The sequence below is a fragment of the Uloborus diversus genome, chromosome 1 (assembly GCF_026930045.1).
Source record: "Uloborus diversus isolate 005 chromosome 1, Udiv.v.3.1, whole genome shotgun sequence".
NCBI lineage: Eukaryota > Metazoa > Arthropoda > Arachnida > Araneae > Uloboridae > Uloborus > Uloborus diversus.
Genome location: NC_072731.1, coordinates 255,623,493 through 255,647,584, shown reverse-complemented (window position 1 = coordinate 255,647,584; position 24,092 = coordinate 255,623,493). Strand labels below are relative to the sequence as shown.

Here is a 24,092-nt window from a genome sequence, read left to right as displayed (position 1 = left end):
AATAAGTTGACTTGACAGCTTAAAAGCAAATTCGTAGTCCAGCAACATGTCAAAGTGTAAACAGTACAGTACAACAAAAGAAAACAAGCCGTTTCTGCATGTGTAATTTATCGCACATTGGCTCAACAGGCATTCTCTTGCTTAGAAGGTCTATTGTGCCGGTATTGCAAGTGAAGGTAAATTAATTTTTCTCTCATAGTCATTTATTTGTTTGTTTTTTTTCCCCATTCTTTCAAAATAAATTTAAAGTCATTTTTGAAAAAACTTCGAGTTAAAGGAAGTTAACATCAAGATATTGAGAATGATTAGCATGGAATTAAAGACAAGGGGGTCGGGACTTGATAAAAATTTCGATTTATGGTAATATTCGAGTTATCACGAATTGACTGTATGTTTAAGTAACCATTTTTTTGCTTAAAAGCAGGGGTGTTTGTGATCCGAAATTTCCGACATTTCTTAAATTTTTGGTTTGGCAGCATTCTAAAACTGAAAAGTTATATTAAAAAGAAACAAAAAAAACTTTTCACATGTTTTTTCCCCCATGGTTTTTATTTGCATATTTGAAAGAGGTTTTACGGAAGAGGGTAAAAGGGGTCAAGCTTCCGAAAATTTCAGTCTTCAGAATATTTTACTTGAGTCCACTTGCACCCCTGTTAACAGTTTCAAGTTTTAATGTATAAACGTTGTGTAAGGATGTAAGAGCACAATCCTTAACTGTGACTTTTTTTTTGAAATTCATGCTTTGGATATAACGATAAAAAGAACACATTTGACTAAGCGAACAAAGTACTTGAGTTCTAAACTATTGTCGTTTTATGTTTCTTATGTTTGCTTTTAACTTTAATTGCGAACATAAATTAAAGTTAAAAGCAAAAAAGAATTTGTGATAAGTTAGTAAACTTGTTTGAAGTAAAATAGTATTACTCTAAGTGTATGAGCCACCTGTGCTAAAATAAACCAAATAAAATAAGAGGACAAATTCTCATAAATTTTGTTAATAAAAGTAAATTAAAAATTGTGCTATTGATTTTTCCCCCAGTGCCAAAAATCAAAAAATACCTTAATTTTAGTAAAAGAAATTATTGCTTGTGCTTGGTATGATAATTGAGGAATGTGCTATTTGATTCATCTTGTATATAAGTATGTATGATATGAAGTCTATTAATGTATATTCACTGAAAAATATCTATATTTTTTGCTCTTACCTGTAGGATTTGTTTAAGGAATTGCATTCTGTCTTTTTAATGACATTACCTATTCTAACTGGTATTAACCCGATGCTTACATGTGGTGCACAACCAAGTTTTTTAAATTACAAACTAGAAAAACCTGTTATACCTATGGAAACACTGGTGAACATCTTTATATTATTACATATTTTTGAAACTTGTGACATTAGTCAGCATATTATGTATATAATTGGCTTTTAACTAATATTATGCAAACAAAATGATCTATGCATTAAAAAAATAAATAAATCTTTCAAACTAATTATTTTATGCATGAAATTACTATAAAACAAATTGTATTTCATACTTATTGTTACATGTAAATATTTAACTAAAACCGATTTCATATTCGAACTTTGAATGCAGTGTAGGGTTTAACTCTTAAATGTACTCAGTAGCCAGTTATATTAAAAAGCAGGCTTAAGATGCTACACAAGATGCACGTTATCCGTCCGCAACATATTTACTTTTTTCTGAGATGTGTCTCTAAGTATTTTATTCTTGTATATTCATTATAAATGGGAGATTTCTGCATTGTAGTAATTTAGTTTTCATCAAACATTTGTAAAAGACATTTTTTTGAAATTAACTAATATGTTACCCAAATGCTATGAAATAAATTGAGTTTTTACTGTGACTTGAAGATAAAAATACAAGAAATAGATATTAATAATTTTCTGTAAGTAGCTAGAGCTACCAATGTGATACCAATTTGAATTTTATAGCTTCATCAAGAGTTTTTTTTCCCTATTATTCAGGACAATGAAAGCTTTAACTGTCTTTGTGCTTTAAAATATGTTCTTAATATTTAATAGTCTTGGTACTGAATTAAATGCTACTTAAAGCTGAAATGAAGTTTTTCATTTTTATAGGAAGGGAAAATGTGTCATTTTTGCATTTAAGTTTTTGTGTGGTTTCTTTCTTTCGTTCTTTTTTTTTTTTAGGACGTTATAATTTGTGTGTTGGTTGTGCTCCACTTTTAGATCATTGAATTTGAATGTAATATATGTGTGAATGATTCATATTTCAAATATGTAAAAAATCCATCATTCTTTTAACTCATGAGTCATGGGAAAGAATGAGATTTGTTTTTTATTTTGATATTAGTTTATTTCTTGGTGTGGAGATTTCATGTGCTATTTCACTTCATATGTAATGTTTTTATTAGAATGAAAACGTGTAGTGCTTAGTTTGAGTTTGTTGAAGAATATCGTGTGAAATTGTTTTGGCACTTATTGCATCTGCTTATGTTCCTTATGTTTCTCACTTTTAATTTTTTTTTTTTTTTACAACTATGCGATTTCTGCTCTGGATAAATCAATATATATACATATAGTTCCTTAAGTGGGTTTAAGTTTTCCTCAAATTATTTTAGTTACAACAAAGTTTATGAGCAATGCTACATGAGGAGAATATCAACTATTGAATGTCTAATCGACTTAAGTTATAAATAAAATTCCTCTAATGATTATAAAGTTGTTAAAATGTACAGAAAATATTATTTCTCTCCAAACAACCAAATTTCCAATTGAATTGAATTTTATCTCAGTAATATTATGTTACTTTGCTTTCTATTAAGCAACCACTTTTAAAAAAACATTTTCTTCCATCAAGAAATTTTTTTTGTGACTTATTGCTATTGAATCAGCTTATGTTCAGCAAACTTCTTCATAGGGTGAACAGTGATACCTGTATGGTATTACTGTTCTGATGTAAATTGGCCACTTCCATTGAAATTCTTCACACCTCTTTATGGTAAAAGCACATCGCCTCATTATTCCCTTGATTAGTTAAGGATAGTATTTTTCTTTTCCTTTCTTTTTTTTTTTAAGTGGTGTTAGCTAGAACACCTTCTTCCTCTCAGCTGCAAGGCAAAAAACATTTTTCTCTAGCTCTGAAAACAGTTGAATCAATGAGTCTGAGAAACAGTCGTGGTTTTCAGACTCGTCAGTTCAATTAAAAATGCTGTTTTTAATTGAATCAGTGAGGGTATTTAATGGGTATTTCTTGAACTGAAAATAAGTTTGGGGGAAAAAAGCACATACTGATTTCCATCTGCTCTTTAAAAAAAAAATTTTTTAAATTTATGTTATATTAATAATATATTAAATTCTATGTCTTTATGATACTTAAGACATAGAATTTTAACAGTCAGTACGTCAGTCAGTCAATCAGTACGTCAGTCAGTCAGTACTGACTGACGTACTGACTGTTAAAGTTTAATAATGTCTATTTCTGAGCAACCTCCATTAAGTGACCAACTCCCTTGATTACAAGTTTTCGCCAGAACGAGGTGGGGTTGCCTTAGAGAGCTTTGCCATAATTTGATAGAAAAAAAATTAAGAAAAATTTCCCATACCTTTAAGTAAAGCTGACAATTTGATTCAGGATTAAGTGCCACTTTTAGGCTCAACACTTTTTAAAAATCTTTCCATTATTTATGGGAGGTATTCTGTAAGTCTGTCTTAATTTCTGTAAGAGTATGAAAATATTTTCATTGGTTACGTTCGCATACCGCTACCAGTCGACCAGTGGCTAACCGTAGCATTCTAATAGAGCTACCGGGTAACTAGTTGTTGCCGACGTAAATTCTAATAGCTTCACAGGTAGATCCACCGGTCAACCGATAATTTAAGCTGGTTGATTGAACTATGTGACATTTTAGACCAATAATGAAGTATTTTTAACCTGCGGGTTATTTGTCTGCGCAAGTAACGGCATATCAACTGAAAGCATTCAATGAAGCATTAGTTGATAAACAACCAGTGAATAACCACTGACGTCATTAGCTGTCATGTGATCTACCGACCGATAGCTGTATGCGAACGAAACCATTATACTGCTAGGTACAGAATTATTTGCATGGTAGTGGGAAAACAAGTTTACAACTTTGAAGATACATAAATTTCATTTCGAGTACATTCTGAAAGTTATGTTAATTAGTTTCAAACATGGTGTTTAAAAATTATTTTTCAACAAAATTAAACATGTCATAAAATTATGTTTTCCAGCTTAAAACAGGTAAAATTTAAATAGTTTAAAAACAAAGTTCGATTAATGCATCTCTTAAAATGCTCCCTCTCATATGTTTCTGTTTTTCTTACAATAATAAAAGCCAATGATTTTTTGAGCAGTTTAAAAGGAATTTCTACATTATATGATAGTCTTAAATTAGTGCCAAAACATTTAATGTAAAAAAAAGTGTAGTTTGAATGATATTCTGTTGATGAAAGATGAATAAATTGCTGTTATATGCAAGCACTACTAGAATTTTGAATTTGGAAAAAATCTTTCAAACTGAATTCTGTGATAGAATGTATAATAATAATAATTGCTGTAGTTCAGAAGTGGGAAAGTATCTGTTTACCTTGTTTTATCCTTTTGTTAATTATTTTGTGAATTTTAACATTTGTATTCTCTATTTGTAATCACTAAATTGTCATTATTTGAATGTGTTCGTTAAAACAAACACATCAAATTTATTACAACACTGACAAGCAGTTGCAGTTCAAACAGCTTCAAACAATGTCAGTTGTCAGAAATTACTTTGAGGTGGTTGCTACTGTGTAATTTTTAAATTTTAAGATTGTTTAAATTTTTGTTTTTGATTTCTTTCTTTTCTCCAGTTATAATGCTTTTTTGTTTTGTTGGGAAAATTTTACTAATGGCTAATTGCATAACCTATACTCGTAATTGAAGCATTATGTAAAATTATAGATTTCAATTTCTTCCATACAAGTAACTATTAGTAAAGCAGAAATATTTCAGTATTATAAACAGTAAGTTACCGCCCTTAAGCCAGGGCCGTGGCAGAACTCTATGCGTAATACTGGCAAACCAGTTATGACATCCATTTATGTATTTCAGTATTCCTCTGCAGAAATTTTGAAATATTTTTACTTCATGAAATGCTGTTTATATAATGCAAAAGCACATGTCCGAAAGAAGTTTGTGTACATGAACTTTTTACATATGTATGCAGGGATGTCCAGCCTATCCTTCCATGAGCAATAGCACCCCTTTGAATTCCACAACCCCCCCCCCCCCCTCCTCCTTATGATCATCCCTGATGTATGCAAATGAGGAGATATGCTGTTTTATAACTGGAGAATAGTACATCGTATATACTCGAGCATAATTTGACCTTCTACTTTCAGAGAAGGCATCAAAAACTAGGTATTGTCGACCCCCTCCTCCCTAAGCTTAATTTTCTTTTTTTTGAAATTAAATGCTTTTTTTTTTTTAATTTAATAGAAAGGAAAATAAAATGTACTTAACTGTTACATTTCTGACCAAAAAGGTGCGATTTTCATATTGACTAAAAGGCTTTGTTATATTGGTTGCGATATTTATCAAGGGTCCTCCTTTGCAGTTAGGATTTTTGTTATTTTTTGCTTTTGTTCTGATTTTAGATCAATACAATTTTCTTTTTCACCACTTGGAAATGTATTGCTTTTTTTAAAAAATGCACATAACTTACACCTAATAAGATAGACTATGAAAACCTCCCATACTTTTCCTGGTAATTTTGTATGGTAATTAATCTTTAATTAATAGTCAGACAACATAATATTATATTAATTTATTTATTTTTTAAAAGATTTATTTAAAATACTGAGACTAAAACCAGGAAAGTGTCCAGAGTTTCAAATGGTTCTTCTAAGAATTGTTTGAAATTTTTTAAAGAAGTTTAGCTTTATTTTTAACCTTTCCCCCAATGTTGAACCTCATTTTCACACTAAATTGCTCAAGTTGTATGCGAGTATATACGGTACTTCTAGTTTTTTTTAATGCTTTCTTCTTCTTTTTTTTTAGAAAATTCTTTTTTTATAATTTAGTAGAAGAAACATATTCTTGACACTTTCTTAAATGGTATTTTGAATTGTGAATTATTTTTCTCATTTGTTTGCTATTATAATAAACAATTTGAAATAAAATGTGATTAAACTTATTTCCTGTATTGTGTTATCTATAATGTGTTAAGTAATTGTTTGTTTCTAATTTTTAAGAAAAATAGAAAGTCATTTGAGTTTTAAAGTATTTCAGATAAAAGATTAGTACTGAAAGTTTTGTATAATTTATATATTTGTAATCTTTTATGAAATTATTAAGGTTTTTCTTCTATTTTTAAGAATTAGTTATGCAAAGCATATCTTGAGGATTATAAAAATTATGTAAATATCCACTGAAAAAAATATTAAATAAAAACGTTTATATGGCTTGAAGTTATGGAATTTGGTAATTCTAGAGTCATATTAAAGAAAGGCAGAAAATCTCCATTACAGAATCTTAAAATATGTATTCTTACAAATACAAATTTTAATTTCTGTTATTGCCTTATAGCAGCGTTTCTTAAATTGTGTTCTGTGGAACCCCAGGGTGCCATAGAGATTGCTGAAGGGTTTCAGTAGAGCTGCATTCTTTCTCTTCATAACTTTTAAATAAGCTACTTAAAAGTTTGACGATAGTGATATTTGAGCGAGAGTGAAACTTTTAATCTGTATTTTGCAAATGAACACCGAAAAGCACAAAAATCTGAAAATGAAATGTAGATCAAAACCCTATCCATTATTAATGAAAGAACTTCGACTGTGTCAGTGCAAGAATAAGAAAGTTTTTTTTTTTTGAAAGGACATCTGATTTTTCATTTCAACATGAATTTAAAGTAAGGCTTCCCAAAACTGTAATCCATAGACCCCTTGGGGGGGTCCCCCAGAAAAGTTTCAAAAACGTTGACTGGATTTTTAAATAACGCTTTGAATGCTAGAATTTTCACCTTCTATGTATGACATAGTCCTTTGAGCTCAAAATGAGATACCAATACTCCAAGATCATGCATGCATAGATAGAACCACTTTCTGTTTGAATAAAACCACACACTCTGTCATCATGTGAATATGAATGTTTAATAGACATAAATTTAGACTATATATACCTTGAAAATAACCTTCCAGGATAATTAGTGCCATTTTTTTTATTTGTCTGGAATGGAAGAAAAGAAAGCACTCGTTGCAAAAGCAAAGTGGATCTTTCCAGTTGCCGCAACCTACCTATACAATTCTGGATTTTTAACCAATACAACCATTAAAAACCAAATATTGAAGTTGTGCAGATGGCTGAGATTCGACTGATATTCGACTCCAGCTATCAAAAATGACACCCAATTTATTAAAACTGTACCAGATAATACAACCTCACCCGTCTCTGATTTAAAGTAATGCCAATAATAATAGAAGAATACAGTTACAAATCAAGCTTTAAGAATAACAGTAAATTTTTTAAAGCATCCAAAGCAAAAAAAAAAGGGGGTAGAAGGCCATTAAAAATTTATGAAATTGTTTGGGAAGTAGGAAAAGGTTTATTTGTCACTTAAAGACAATTTTACTGCACTGGAAATTACTCCTCCGATATATTGCTACAGTATGATGAATCTAATTGTATTTTTGAACGTGTCCGATTAGTAACTGTTTTGAGCAATTGCCAATTGAATTCACTTGATTGAAGTTGGCGTTTTGGATCATTTTTTAAGGTCCACCTGCCTCCCCACTCGGGACCCTCCTATTATCTTTAGACAAAAACCACATTGCATCACACAACACCTAGCATCCAGCCCCTGGCATTCACGTTTAAATTTTTTACTTCTTGAATTCAACTTATGTTTTTCGCAATTATGATTGCGGTAGGAGCCATTTGTAGAAACAAGAAACCCAACGAGTAGGGTCTTACGGCTATTTGTGAGTCAAAAAACCTAATTTGAGAATTCATGACATCAAAACTCAAATTAAATTCGAGGGGCTGATGTGTGTTGAATGCTGGATGATTTTTTTTTTAATCAAATTTTGATGCTTGTTTGAAGGGGAATTAACATAATTACTCAGAAAAAGGCAAGCACATAAATGATCACACTAATTTGTTGCAGCGACCATATTTTTTGAAAACATTGCCACAGTTGCTGAGAATTTAGCACAGTAGATATCCTGCACTCAACTCGAGCAGTTTTGAGAACGTAATGAACATTTAACAACTCATCACTCTTTTCCTAAAATGTTTCAATCTACTCTATTTCATATTTCCTTTTCTTACTCGTAAACGTTTGTGAAATAGTGCTAAATTGAGAAACTTGCACTAGCCTTCTGTATGGTAAAAATCTGGTTGACTCCAGGCTCATCATTTCAAAGTTTTTCGGAGGGGGGGGGGGGGAGGCAAAGTATTTTTCCCGATGCATGTTCTAGAGAAAAAACACCAAAAAAACATGAAAAATGCACATTTACATTATGTTTTTGAAATACTGGGGTTGGGTCCTAGGAAGGGGGGCAAAAAGTGTATACTCGATGCAAATTTTATCAGAAAACTATGAAAACCACTTCCACTTCATGTAAAAACATTGCTTTTCATAGCTGGGAGGGGGGGGGGGGGTAATGACCCGAATGACCCCCCCCCCCCTCCTGCACCAAACGACAAGCCTGCCTCTCCTTCTGATTTTCAATAGCTCCCAGAGCCGACACAGGTACCGTTGGAAACAGGGTATCCAAAGGATGCCATTCCGCCCTATACCATTGAAATTATCAGTTGTCAATCAGGTACAGGTTGGCATCACATTTGGCGATATATAGCCAAATAGATTTCCAAATTTGTCGAAAAATTGCCAGTAAGTACATTCTGATGTCAAATTTGACAAAACACCGCCAAGAAGTCACAGGCGGAGAGTCAGAGGTATACCTTCGGATGCTCTTCCAACACTCCAGGGTCCTCTATGCCTACCACTATTTGCGGTTTAACCGGTCGGATGGGACCCTGAAGACAGCTCTGATTTTTTGATCCATACCAGAAACTGAGCAATCCTGATCCAGCAACCCCATAGGTATATTGATTCATTTGGAAAATTTCGTGACCTCAACATTTAACGTGCCTAAGTCACCATTAATGAGCATGAAGGGTCGCTAACCGTTTGGGATCAAGCCTGGGTCCTTTCGGTCATGAGTCCGAAGCCCTACCAATCAGGCCACCATGCCTCACTGCCGAAGACTCTGAGCCGCCTCAGGCAGGAGGGGGGGGGGGGGGGCAAAGCCATCGAACTAGACTGCCGAAAGCCAGGGTTGACCTCCTGGGAGGGGGGGAGGTCATGGCGCAGACTGTGGCACTGAAGATTTTAGAGTGGTTTTGAGGGGTATTTTTCCTTTTTTTGAGGGTCTCATGCTTTTTTTTTTGGGGGGGGGGGTCTTTGCGATATTTATGGGAGTACCCTTTTGCTTTTAGGGGTGGGCACCATCTGCGAAAATTTAAAAAGTGAGCACTGACAGAGCTCCCCAATAAATGAGGGGAAAGTATTTCTTTTTGAACTAAAAATTTCAGTTTGAAAAAAAAAAGAAAGAAAATAAAACTGCATTAGGATAACGACTCAAAAATGCTTTACCTAGGGAGTTGCAGTTGGCCTCCCCTGCCCTCCTTTGGCTCCGCCCATGCATCTGGAAGTGCTTTTGTACTGAAAGTAATAAAGAACATTATTGAGGATAAAAGTGTGTTCGTGCTGTGTGAATTTCTTCTGTTCGACAGTTGAGGGGGGATGAGAAGGCGCTCCACTTAAACTACACTCCACTCAGCCTAGAGTCCCTCGTTTTCATGTAGGGACTCTAACTCAGCCCAGTTAAAAGTCCCATGTTTATTTTTCGCATTAGAAATCACGAATTGGCAGTTCAGTGCTCAACACGCGCAACTCACCAACTCAGCATACAGCTGTTGTTTACTTTTATTTTTCTGGTTGTATTTTCCAAGTGCGTTGGGTAAAAGTAAATCTTTCTGCGTACTTATAGAAAGTATTTACACCCAAATTTTTTCCCAATCTGATGCGTGTACACTTGAAAAAGGATTCACCATTGAAAACTTTATTTGATTTTTATTTCAGACGTGAATTTTGAAATCAAAATGACAACTATAGCGAATTTGGTACCGAGAGTGATACAGCCAATTACTGCTTGTTTAAAAAAAGTAAGAATTTTTCTCTCACAAATGTTTTTAAATTTCTTAGTTTATTTGGCTTTGTTTATTAATATTTATGAAGGGAAGGGACAGATTCCACTTTTCTTTAATCATTAACTATCTCGTAACCCACGCCTGCAAGATAACATAATCTGTCATTGAAGAATTATTCATAAAATATTTTTTCGATTCCAATTTCGATTGTATATTAGATGACTTTTTCAATTTTCTGATGGGTGTAATTTTTTAAATCTGAAAATGCGTTTTTCTTTTTGAAAGAATCCACACTGAGATGTTTAATATGAAACAAGTTTACTATTTGTATTTGAACGCGATCAATAAAACGTAAAGAACTTTAAGTAACATTTTATTTGATTTCGATGACAGATTGACGCCCACAAATTATTCAAGTTCTCAATGTTTATTTCCGTTGTGGAATATTAGACAAATATCTGACCACAAGTGGAGTTCTTTGGGCTGGTAGGTGACCAACTGCATATCTATATCACTAAAGTGTAAGATCTTAGTAACCCAGTGTATAAATTAGTGATCGAAAAATATTTTTTTACTTCTTCGAATGTTCTGTTTCCCAGTTACTACTTGAATGTTCTTTATTTCACGTTATTTTATAAGATTTTAAGGATTGTAATAATTTAAGTAAACTTTTTTAAGTTCTTATTTTATCATGGTTGAAATCAGGGTTGTTATTTTGTCCACTTTTTTGTAAAAAGTCCGGGACGCGGGAAGAAACTGGACAAAATGGGCGAAATGAAAAATCAACTAATTATCCATATAAATCTATTGTTATAGTGTAATAAAATTAGTATAGTATTCTAATACATTATATATTATGAATTAATCATTTAATTAAAATAGAATGATTGTCAACTTTAGAATTTCCTAAATCCAAAAAAATTTTAATTACACATTGGTGCAACTAATTTTAGATCATAACTTACTTAAAAGTAATAAAATTTAACAATGTGAATAAGCTATTGGGCTTGATTACACTATTATATATTACAATAAAATAAATTAAACTGAATGGAGAAGTCAAATGAAATGCTTGGAGACAAACATACAAATTGAAGATTTATAGACTACCTAAAAACATTTTACTGTTATGTTTTTCGAGTTTTTATTGATGTCACCCTATAGTAAAATATTTATGTACTCTGCATGTTTTTATGGATAGATACAAATTACTACTTTAGTAGGGTTGTGGGTACTCAGAACAGTGTACCAGAAGAGACTATAATGAGCAAGGGGGTAGATAGCTTTAAAATGGCCATTAATCTTCATTGGGGACTAATAAATTGAGTAGGAACAGCCTAGCTGGGTTCAGAATCTGTTGCTGATAATCACATTTGTATTACAAGAACAGATTTCACTTCATGTCAACATTTCCTTTATTAATATCTAGTGGATCTCCCTCCTCTTTTTTAAATATGATTTTTAATGTTTTGAGACTCCAACCTTTAAAAACTTTTATATCTACTTTTTAAATTTATAAATGTATTTATTATGGAAAATAAATCTCCACATCATAGATAAACATCTTAAAATGTACAGCTGATGTGTTTATTTTTATAAATGCTATTACATGCATTATAACTTATTAACACTCATTTGATTTACATACACACTTACATAAACTTCAACACATCTTAATTTTTTCATTTTCGCTTTAAAATATTTTTTAATCAATTGTTTATACACATATTTATGTATCCTATTTTATATTAAAATATTACTTGAATAGGAAGAATCTATATAAATACTTATTATTTTCAATACTGTATTTATATACTATATTTATCATTTTCAAACTTAAAACTTTTAACTGAAAACTTTCAGTCCCCAAAGCAGAATACTTTAGGATGTTCTGCAACGTAAAATCATTTCACCAAAATTGTTCTGAAAGTACTTCAAGCATTGTATGCGAAAAATCATGACATTTTCCACAAATTGGGTGCCAAAAATCAAAATCGTTTCATATCGGAGTTTTTTTTTTTTACTGGACTGTTGCTATTTATTTCTGTGGAAATAAGATATTTCCGGAAACATCACAGCTTTTAAACAAATGACTAATTAAAGAGCACTGAATTTGGAAAATTAGTTGATCATGAAAACTATAAAGTCAAAAAAACTTTAACAAAGTGTCAAACCTAAACCTATTGAGATTCTCTAAAAATAGTTTGTTTGATTTCTAAAATACATAAACAGAGCAAAGATACAAAATTTTATAAAAATCCAAACCTAGGTGGCAACTACATTTTTTTGGTTAATTTTACATGGCATGAAGGAGCAATTAAAATAATGTTCCTAAATAAATAAACTAATAAAACAAGGAATAAAATGAGTCGAGTTCGGGTTTATAATAAAACACTTCAAAACTTTCTAAATGATTGAAATATTTTCTGGATGCAAAGGAATTTAAATCTCAAACAAAACACGCAATTTCCGGCGATGAACATGTTTCAGTGTTGGCATATTTCCAAAAAATACGTGTATGGACGAAATTGCAGTGGATGAAGATCGATCGTGAAAGTCCTACAAAGAACTTATCGAATTCAACATCGTGAGCTTTCCGCCAAATTATCGTAATTTGAAAATTTTAGATTTTCTTCTAATTTTAAGAAATCTGCAGAATTTCTGCAAAATTCTATCTTGAGTTGGAAGGTATTTGTAGAAAATTTGCAGTTTCTACAGATTTTCTGCATCGTAGTTTCTGCAGATTTTCGGCACCTCGGATGCCGCAGATTTTCTGCTTCGCGGTTTCTGCAGATTTTCTGCACTGTGGTTTTGGCAGATTTTCTGCATCGCCGTTTCCGCAGATTTTCTGCACCATGGTTTTTGCAGAAATTTCACTAAAATTTGCAAAATTTTTGCAGAAAATGTATCAGTTTTCCTCTTACATTTGAACCGAGTTGTTCTGCATCTGTTTGGCATCTGTTCTGCGACGTACGTCGCAAATTTAGTAGTATTCTGCTTTGGGGCTTTCAGTTTACCGAAAAAGTGGACAAAATGACATTTTGACCAGGACAGGTTTTTTCCGGTGGTTTTTCCGGGGTGGACAAAATGGGACAATCCTGGTTGAAATAGAAAAAATCTGATCTCGATTCCTCTTTGATAGAAACTCAAAACTGAGTGTAAATTTCTTCATGTATAAGTGGTTCTATTTTTAAACACGGTTGGTGCTCGACCTAATTGCTCCCGGGTATGGCACCAATTAATATAATGAAACCTGAGGCTTGTCACCTCTTGCTCACTCTAAAGCGCACGGGAACTCAGGGTTGGCCAGATTGGACCCAATGGGTTTTTTTGAAAAAACCCATTTAAAAAACCCATTATTTTACCCACTTTTGGGTTTTTTAAAATTTTCTGAGAAGTTTTTTAAAACAATAATTAATTTAAATACTTTCACAATTTAAACTTCTTTTTTATTTGTTCTTCACCACAGACAATGGACGTAAAAAAAGGAATTTTGAACTTTAATAGTATTTTTTAACTCTTAACGGCATTAAAAAAATACTTCAAAGATTTTAAATAAATATATTTAACTTTTTCTTTAACTGGTCAATAAATAACTCAAATTTTCTGGACTAAGTCCTGTCACGTCTGATTTTCTCGATATTTGTAGATTGTACAGAAGAAACTACGCTAGCTATAAGTCTTTCATGTGAATTATTTTCTGCAAACCAACATGTCACAAATTTCAAATAAACAACGTATATGTTTTAGAAATTAACAGGTTTTTCAAACGGTCGAACAGAAAACAGAATAGGATGCACAATACTTTCATTATCTTACAAAAAGTTTAATATTTCTTACTCTGTACACAGAAATAGAAACAGTCAACATAAAGTTTAAAGAAATGTCTTGATTAAGCTGAATTCAGTAAAAAGGGATTTAAACTACTTTGACGTTCTACAGTAGTTTTGCATAACAAAATGAAATACAATAAAGTAAAATGCAAAAAAAAAAAAAAATGTTTTAATTAAAAACGAACAATAGATTTTATCACTCGAGAAGTAACTTTGCCCTAACTGTTGGTAATCATGGAAACTAAAAAATCTTAAACTTCACCATTCTTGGGTTTCGTTGTCTTTTTTACTTTTCTTCAGAAAATGCTGAATTTTCCAGTATTTTTACCCCCAAGACAATTTTTGTGCTTTGTCCATATACTTACACTACAATATGCTACAAGCACCCCATTTTCCCTAAAAAAAGACAAAAAAACCCCACATTTCTTTTAAAAAACCCAGCTTTAGTTGGGTTTTTTTGGGTTTTATTTAAAAAAACCCTGGGTCCATGGGCTTTTTTAAAAAACCCCGGGTTTTTGCCAAACCTGCGGGAACTGCTAGAAGTTCGGACCTTCTCAGTCCGAACACGCCACTCTCGTTCACCGCATTACCTACATCATTACAGTCCAGCAGTTGTGAGTTCAATAATATGCTCATAATAACAATACATTGTAGACACTAAATCGTTTTTTGGCCCTGCGAATCTTGCAGGAATGAAACTTTAGTTGTCCAAAATTGTGCCCAAGGCTCGATTTAAAAATTTTAGGACAATAAGCCAAGTGCACCTGCAGGGGCCCTCCTGAGCTGTACAATTGACTAAAGTGTTATATAGTTGAAACTACACACGTTTTTTCCAATAGGATATACAGGGCTCATAGTCAGGGTTGTCCCATTTTGTCCACCCCGGAAAACACCGTCCTGGACAAAATGTCATTTCGTCCATTTTGTCCACTTCATCAGTAAACTGAAAGTTTTGAGTTAAAAATTTGAAGCTTGAAAATAATAAATAATTGTATAGATTTTTCCTATTCAAGTAATACCCTCATGTAAATAATAGGCGATGATAAAGTAACCTGCGTGTTTCAACAATGAAACTTGCGCCATGGTATGATAATGATAAAATTTTTTGGTAATGTTTTACATGCATGGAAAAACTTTATTGTGACAAGGCTGAACTCGATCTGGCAACTTAAAAGTTTTACTGGTAAGACTGTGTCATTTCAGGGAAATGAAGAAACGAAAACAATTAATGCTATGTACTGGAGACTCGACGTTAAATCCTGGTTATCACAAATTTGCCATTTCCACTGCGCTTGTGCGCGGACTTCTTGCTCAAACAAATGAAAAACATTTAAATTTGTTAATATGAGATAAGAACAGATAAAAATTAGAAATTACAAAGCTGCCTTTGATTTAGTTTTTACGCCTCGGTAAAGATTGAGTTTTGCGTCTTAATTATTAATGGATTCGGAGCCTGATTTTTCTATCAAACAAAGGTCCTTTTCAGGGCCAAATTTTTAACCTCAGAAGAGCGTACTCGATCTGCAGCATCACTTCCAATACAAAGCGGAACCCTCAACCTAAATACAAATGTATAATACTAAGCTGTTTATGCCTAACGTAAAATATCCGCAAAAGACGGATATTTGTAATATTCCGATCATTTTTGAAGTACATAACATGTTTTACGTTTACGTTAAATAAATATTTCCAAACCAATAAATATTGAAGTGTCATTTTTCTCTTTTCTTTATAAAGATTATCAGTTATTCATATCTGTAGTTTCATATAATGTATCCCGAAATCGCTGTGAAAATACTCTAATCGCATTCATTAATTTGTTGGGATTCTAGCACAACCTAAATATAAACAAGCAACACGAAATCTTAAAACAGAAAGCCCAAAAAGCAAAGTCCGTGCGCAAGTGCAGTTGAAATGGCAAATTTGTGATAACTGGGATTTAACGTCGAGCGTACTGGAGTTTAAGGTTAATCCACTGGGTGTTAGGGTTAAAATTTCAATTATCAAATTATCACCAAGAATAGGCAATTGCTTCTTTCAAATGTAGAAGCAATGTTCACCCGCCATACCTTGACGTGCAACTTTCTAAACTACATGATATTAATAAAATAAATATTGGCATGAAGTGAAATCTGTTCTTGCAATACAAGTATACAAATGTGATATTCAGCAACAGGCTCTGACTATGCTGTTCCTAGTCACTTTCTTAGTCCCTAATGAAGATTATTGGCCCTTTTAAAGCTATCTACCCTCTTGCCTATTATAGTTTCTACCGGTACACTGTTCTGAATACCCACAACCATACTCAAGTGGTAATTTTTCTTAATTTGTATGATATTAACATATCCATAAAATATGCCTACATAAATATATTACTACGGGGTGACATCAATAAAAACTCGAAAAATATATCAGTTATAAAATAGTTTTAGTTTATAAATCTTTGTTTTGCATGTATGTCTCCAAGCATTTCATTTGACTTTCCCATTGAATTTATTTTCTACTATTGTATGTAATAGTCTAATCATGCCCAATAGCTTATTCACATTGTTAAATTTTATCACTTTTAAGTAAATTATGATCTAAAATTAGCTGCACAATGTGATTTTTTTTTCTTTTCAATTTATGAAATTCTAAAGTTAATGATTCTATTTTAATTAAATGATTAATTCAGAATAAAAACTGTATTGGAATAATATACTAATATTATTACACCATAACAGTAAATGTCTGTATGGTATAATAGATTATTTTTCATTTTGTCCAGTTTCTTCCGGCGTCCCAAACTTTTTACAAAAAAGTGGACATTCTAGTCCTCCTATATTTTCACAATTTGTCAGATATTCTCCTATATTTTCTCACTAATGGTATAACAACATGTTAACTTTAAGTGCACTGCTGTTAAGATTTTGAAAGCTATTAATTTTGTAGAGACGTACCGAGTAGCACTTTGACCGAGTACCGAGTTACCGAGTATTATGTTTTAAGAATCACCACTGAAACACACATGACGAATTTTGAACTCATTTGAATAGTAGTATAGACCTCTATGTGCAAAAAAGTTTTTAAAACAACATACAAAATTCCATATTATGAAACTTAATTACGCATAATTTAAAAGATTTTCTTTGTGTCAATAATTTTTGCTAAAAAGTTATTTTTAAAATTAAAAATAAACAAATAAAATGATTACTCAAGTTGAAATTGAAACAAATTATATCAATCTATTTTATAGATTTAGTCTGCCAAAAAAAGCCCATTTTTTTAAAAGTAAATAAAACAACGTTAAAGGCACAAATTTGCAGGAACACTGCAGACACGTTTTTCTCTTACAAGGAACATCTTTTTCAGTGCGTAAAATGTGAGCTAATGAATGTAAAGACATCCGACAAAAAATCCGACTTTTGTTGCATGTCTTTAAATCCATAAGCTCACATTTTGTGCAATTTAAAAGGCATTCCTTGCAATGCCGAAACAAAGGTCCTTTTTTCTCTGAAATGTATTAAAATTCAAAGTATTTTCAAGGTTTTAATCATGTGATGATAGAATATAATGTTTTTTTTTTACTAGAGCTTGAAATATTGTTGAAGTTTTAAATGTCAGTTTATTGTTGTGTAAGTTATATTTGTGTAAATTTATTTGAACTTCTAGTATTTAGAAAATTCTTTAATAGTGAAACTTATAGAAATTAAACTCGTATTGCAATAGAACTGGACGATGTGGTGAAACAAATTAATAGTTCTAATGCTTATTGTTCAAATATTACTAAGCTTTTAAATTGTGTGCAATGTGCTTTTGCATTTCAGTTTCAGTGTTAAAACTTAACATAACTTAATATTGCTTTTAGCCTGAGAGCAACAAAACTTCTGAAGAAGAAAAAAGTGGTACTGGTGAACCAACAGCGACAGAAGAGAATAATTTAAAAAGTGAGTCTCTGAGAAAATTCATCTCTTTTATTTGTTATAACATGTTAATACGTAATGTCATGTTTAGGCTTGCTAGATTTCTGAAACATTCAACCAGCACACCAGAACATGCCCCCCCCCCCCCCCGGCAGCGTTGCGGGTATTTAAAAGAGGACACACCCCTGTTTGCTTTTTAGAGTTTTAGCAGGTAGTTCATTCTCAATGCTTTGAATAAATAGTTGCTAATTATGAGCTGAAATCAGGGGTAATAAATAATACATGACGCAAGCAGGCAGATACATTTAAACACTTTATTTCCTACGTATTACTATTTTTAAGTTACTTTAGTAACAAGAAAAACTTTGATTGAGGAATAAAAATTTCTTTGCATTGGATATGACTTTTTTCAAGTCATTTTCATTTTTAACCTTGCTGTAAAGATCTTCATAAGCTAATCAGATAATATTTTACAAGTTAATGTTACAAATCTGTACCTCAGAGAATGACTAACGTAAGTCAAATAATCGCTACTTTACAGGAAATAGGGAAAACATTTATCAGGTGCATGCATGGGATAGGACGCTCGCTCTTTTAACACTGGTAAATAATTACAGAGGGTTTTTTAAAATTTAGAATTACATTTGCATGGCTCGATGCGGACTAGGATTCTTCATACAATGCAGTAATAAACAGAAAATTGCAATTTTTGGATTTAGTCTGGCTCTGAGGTACAGAAATGATAAAGTTATTATTTTAAATAATTTTTCGCAGTCTTAGACTTTTTTGGGCATCTATAATCAAATTTACATGAAATACACCGCCAGCTCTGTCATTTCAGCTGAGGACTGCAGTTTCAGGTCAGTGCTAATTCTATATTAGCTACCAGTTTGTTTGGCATTCTTGGCTTCCTTAAGAGGTTTTCCACCTCCAGCTCAGTTAATCCTATGCCGGGCGGATGAGTGCTAATAAGCACGAAACTGCAGTCCTCGACTGGAGTTGACTGAGCTGGCGGTGTATTTCATGTATTTCTGCCTTAGCTTTGGCTAATGGGTGGTAACTTACTGAATATAATCAAATTTGTCTTTTACCGGGAAGTGAACTAAACCAGCAGGGACACCCAGAATTTGTCTGAAAACCAGGACGTCAGACTTAGATAAAATGAAAAGCTTTCTGCGAACACAAATCTTAACTAGAAAAATTTCTGCAAATAATTATTTTGCCTAACTCACCCTTGAATAAAGAATTATATTTATATTCAAATATGAAAGAGGCCAACTGAAGAAAAATGCCGAAACCATTATTTTTTTCACACATGTGCTTTAAAATCCTTTTGGAGAAAGGCTTTAGCAGAAATAAACTGGGATCTTTTTAAAAATTCCCTTGAAAAATAAAATTAATGTTAGCAATTTGAAAAAAAATTTTTGGCAGAGCCAAAAATTTTCTGCCAACCCCATTCGCGCGTTCGTCTATATTATGCAAGACTGCAGGACATCTGGCAATCCTAGTCATGTCTATGTTTTAATAAATTCCATTAAACTCAAGTGATATTTATTTCTAAGGTTTAAAGGCATCCTTTTTTTTTAAATGACTTTTTTTTTGTTTCTGTAGTGAATAAAGTAAGAAATAGAATTCAAATAATCATTTGAAACTAATCTGAAATTGATTGACTGGAGTAAAAAAATAGTTGACTTTAAAATAAACATTTTTTAGCAAAAGCATGCATTTGTGCCAAATTCCATAAAGCCTCGACCAAAATTTTTAATTCAGAAAAATGACTCTAATAGAATTAAACATGCTGTTTGTTGATTTGCCAATAGACCTAAAACTAATCACTCGCCACCTGGCTACTATAGGTCTTATTTCGGCAACTTGAAACCCCCCCCCTCAATCGGCCATTTTTTAAAAACCCTAACAGCAACACCTAGTTATTACTTCATTGGTTTTTTTATTAATAAGTCTTTTCCATTTTGTCACCCCAAGCTTGATGTAAAAAGGACCCCAAGTTCTCACATAGTATTCTATATAGCGAACTGATAAGAAAATCATGTATAAGAATCAATTTTTTTTTTAAATGAGAACAAGCAATTTGCATGTTTTTAATTTTTAGTTCCACAATTGTAGATCAGAAAAATTCATGAAAAGCAATACCTATTTTTGAATTATAAGAGCTCTGTGTGATAGGTTATTAATGTTTAAAAGTTGACTCTAAAAATTTAGTGCGAAAACACAACGAATCAACACGGCCACAGATGTGACATCACTATGCACACCAGCAAGGTTCTCGTCTGTCGTTAACGTGATGCGATAGTATCAATGTAATTCCCTACACGTTGTTTTTGGCTCTTGTTATAATCTACGGTTTATGCTTTCTTTTTCATTTCCTTTTACAAAAGAATAAAACAACATTTGAGGTAGTGAGAAGCAAAGGGATGCAAGTGGCAAAATTAAAAATTTGGAGATAGCCAGTACAAGTGGCAGGTGAACCTCTCCTCTGTCTTGGGGCAAGATATTGTACTAGTAGCCCTGGTAGCTGCTACTATACATCATGATTTATAAAAAAATTTCAATGAAAGCCTACCTAGGATCTGATCTTTAAACTCATTTTACCCGAAACTTAAAATAGTCCACTTGAATCCCTTTGCTTCTCATTGCCTCATTTCTTCTTTGGTGATGAAGCAAGGATTCATCAAAGGACAATCTGATAATTTGCCGATGTTGGATAGCTGTAGGCTGTTTCTGTTTTTGGGAAAACACCCTGATTTTATATCGGTAGAAGTGAAAGAGAACCAAAGCTTAGATTTTTATAAAAGTAGGAATTTTTACCTGATAAATTTTAAAGAACAAAAAATAGTTTGAATATATTTTTAAAGTTGTAAGAAAAATTGCTGCTATGCTATTCTTGATGTAAAATTCGGACCTATCACTTCAAAATTTACATGATATTGAAAAAGATCATCTTGAATTTGAAATGTATTTTGTTGCTGTAACAGCTTTTAACTTAAACCTATTTTTCAATTATCTACATGTTCACAACATCTTAAAGCAATACTGCATTATTTTATACATTCTGTAAAAATAGGTTTTGTAAACCTATTTTTGTTGGTAACAAAATTAATTACAGGTAATAAACTTTGTAACTAGTTCAATTTAAACATTTTTATGTCTGTTTATACTGATATATAAGCAGGATAAGGATGTGAATAACCAATGAATTTTTAAAATGTGCAAAATAAAAGTAAAAAAGCCTCTGTACCTTTTTGATGAATAGTTCTTTTTATGGCCTCTTTGTCATTTTAATTTTTTAAAAAAATTATTTATTACACGATAAAAAAATAAAAAATGTAATTTAAATGGAAGCTAAGATTTATAATTAACATTTAAAAAAGTAATAATTAAAATTAAAATGAATATATGCTTTTAATAGAGAATGAGGGAGAAAGTAACACATTTATTTTCAAATATTTTCTAGTTTTAAACAAACTGCAGTTAAAACACAAATATTCTTATTTCAGAAGAAATTATTTTACACTTCGATAATTGCCAAAAAAAAAAAAAAAAAAAATTGAGTTTTTGAAAAATGACACTGTCGGGTATTGAACCGCAGACCATCATATTACGGAGCGTGTGCTTTTGCTATTCGACTACACAGCTATCAGGCTTGGTAGGTGAGCAAAATACTTGTGCTGTCAGTCATGGGCTGTATGGCTAAAAAATTGTCGTATGCGGTATGCATAACGGTTCATTACAAGCTCGAAGGTGCACTGTATGCTTTGAACACAATTAAAAGCTATATAAGGAGCTATAAGAACACTATTAAATCGGCCACAAACACCACAGAGTACGCTACGTATATGTAGGGACTGAAAAGCCAATTGACTTTTTATAAAAGTTAGTTTGATGGGGTATTTTTCTTTATAAAATTACATTTTTCATCATTGATATTGCTGGATAAAAACATTTAAATATGGATTTAAAAAAAAAAAAAAAAAAAAAAAAATTGCAAGTTATATGGGAAACTAAATGCATATCCAGCTGTGAATACTTACTTTTTTGGAAGTGAAACATAGTATTACCGAGTTAATTCAAGATGGAATTGCTGCTACCAACCTTGTATAGATCCAAACTTTTTGAATTACTACATTTTTATAAGAATAAATTTTCCATGTAGGAGCTAAAATCTGAAATCTTGTAAGTATCGTCATCTGAAGCTTTGCAGATAATGTATTGATTAGTGTTGTACTGTTACAATTTTTTAACTAATTAATTCTTACATTTGGCGTTCAGGCAATTTCCTTTCCTCTAAGCATAATGTGAATAAATTCATCTAATATTTAGAGAACCAACACAGTATACATTTTCCCATGTAATAAATTTACTTTCAAATTTTAATATATCGTCGCCTCAGATCAACACTAAGACATCTTATCCCAGGAATGACTCTTAAGATATCCTACTGTTGCTCTAAGGCAACAATATGTATTATCAGGGTCTGACAAAATCCTTAATAGCTAGGAGAAATTTCTAAGCCAAACTATTTCGTACCGTTTGTGGGAAATTCTGTTTGATATTGCTAAACCAAGGTTGTTTTATTCAGTAAGTTACCACTCATTAGCCAGAACTAAGGCAGAAATACATGAAATACACCGCCAGCTCAGTCAATTCCAGATGACCACTGCAGTTTCGAGCTTATGAGCACTCAGCAGCCTGGCATAGGAAGTGAATGAACTGGAGGTGGAAAACCTCTTAAGGAAGCCAAGGGTGCCAAACACACTGGTACCAGTTTGTTTGGCACTCAACTGGTACCAGTTAAGGAAGCCAAGAGTGTCAAGAGTTTGTTTGGCACTCTTGGCTTCCTTAAGAGGTTTTCCACCTCCAGCTCAGTCGCTTTCCTAAGCCGGGCTGATGAGTGCTAATAAGCACGAATCTGCAGTCCTCGGTTGGAATTGACTGAGCTGGCGATGTTTTTTGGTGTATTTCAAGGTTGTTTTAGTTGTGGTGGCTTTGTCGGACTTAGTGTATTGTTACATATTATTTTTTAAAAAATGTTGCTCATTAATGTTTATATGTTGAACTGGTATTTAAACAATTGTTTTTTGAGATAATTTTTTTCTCTAGAACTTATTTAAAAATATGAGCTAAAATGTTTGCCATTTTAGGTATGGAATCTGAAGCGCCACAGTCTGGTTTGATTTGGCGAGTGTCATCAGGACTGTTCAGCCTTGGGTCTGGAGCAGTTGGACTGGGCGTCGGATCAGTAAAATGGGCTGCGTCTACAACCTACACTGTTGGTACTGGCGTGGTATCTGCTACACAATCGGTTGTGGGCAAAGTTATACCATCAACATCACCTAAACCAAAAAAGGAGTAGAAGGTTTATTTTACTAATTTCAATGAAAATTATTTTTGAATGAATTGCAGAATTATTAGTAACGTGTATGATAAATGTATTTTCTGTGGATTTTGTGTTATGTTTTTAACAATTCAAAATTAAGTGTCATCCGCGAATATTTTTAAAAAAAATTAAGCATTTATTTTGCCATGCTATTTACATTTGTCTTTAGTCTTGATGCATTTGTAATAAATTTTTGCTGTTATATCTTGAAAAAGCAATTTTGCCTGAAGTGTTGAAATGCTGCTTTTATTGCATGCATATACATTATTTTATGTGGTGGAGTTTCAATATAATGCCACCTGTTTTAGTGATATACTATTTCAATTCAAAAACAAGCACCAAGTTTTTAAATGGTGAAAAAGATACCAAGGACAAAACTATTGTTAGTAGCATTTCTTTAACTTATACACTATGCAGCATAAATGATCTGAAGTGAAACATGAAACTCTTTTTTTTTTCGTAATTTTAAGCTGATGAATTAAAAAATGAATTATTTTAAAATTTACTATTATTTTCTTTTTTGCCGAAGTTTTTATTTTTTAGCATCAGTTTTTTTTGCCAATCTATTGTTTCCGATGTGTAGTAATAAGGCTTCAAACTGGAACTGAACCGAAAACTTGAACAAAACATTATTTTGGTCTGAACAAGCTCCTGAATTGAACCCCAAAAAATTTTCGGTTTGATACACCTTCAGTTTTTTTTTTGTAACCAATAGATAATTATTTTCTAATTCTTCAACCATATAATTATCACTACAAGTACA

General features: G+C 32.1%; 1 protein-coding gene across 1 annotated transcript; it reads left to right on the top strand.

Annotated features, from left to right (window-relative positions):
• The first annotated feature begins 9,951 nt into the window (after positions 1 to 9,951).
• LOC129220244 (uncharacterized) lies at positions 9,952 to 23,305 on the top strand. The gene is made up of 3 exons (XM_054854616.1): positions 9,952 to 10,214; positions 17,880 to 17,958; positions 23,094 to 23,305. The coding sequence occupies exons 1-3, from the start codon at positions 10,152 to 10,154 to the stop codon at positions 23,303 to 23,305; spliced, it is 354 nt and encodes a 117-aa protein (XP_054710591.1). The 5' UTR covers positions 9,952 to 10,151.
• Positions 23,306 to 24,092: the final 787 nt, after the last annotated feature.

Coding starts and splice junctions, on each gene's coding strand:
- LOC129220244 (XM_054854616.1), top strand. CDS start 10,152: ATGACAACTATAGCGAATTTGGTACCGAGAGTGATACAGCCAATTACT. Junction 10,215..17,879: donor TTACTGCTTGTTTAAAAAAA/GTAAGAATTTTT, acceptor TATTGCTTTTAG/CCTGAGAGCAACAAAACTTC. Junction 17,959..23,093: donor AGAAGAGAATAATTTAAAAA/GTGAGTCTCTGA, acceptor TTGCCATTTTAG/GTATGGAATCTGAAGCGCCA.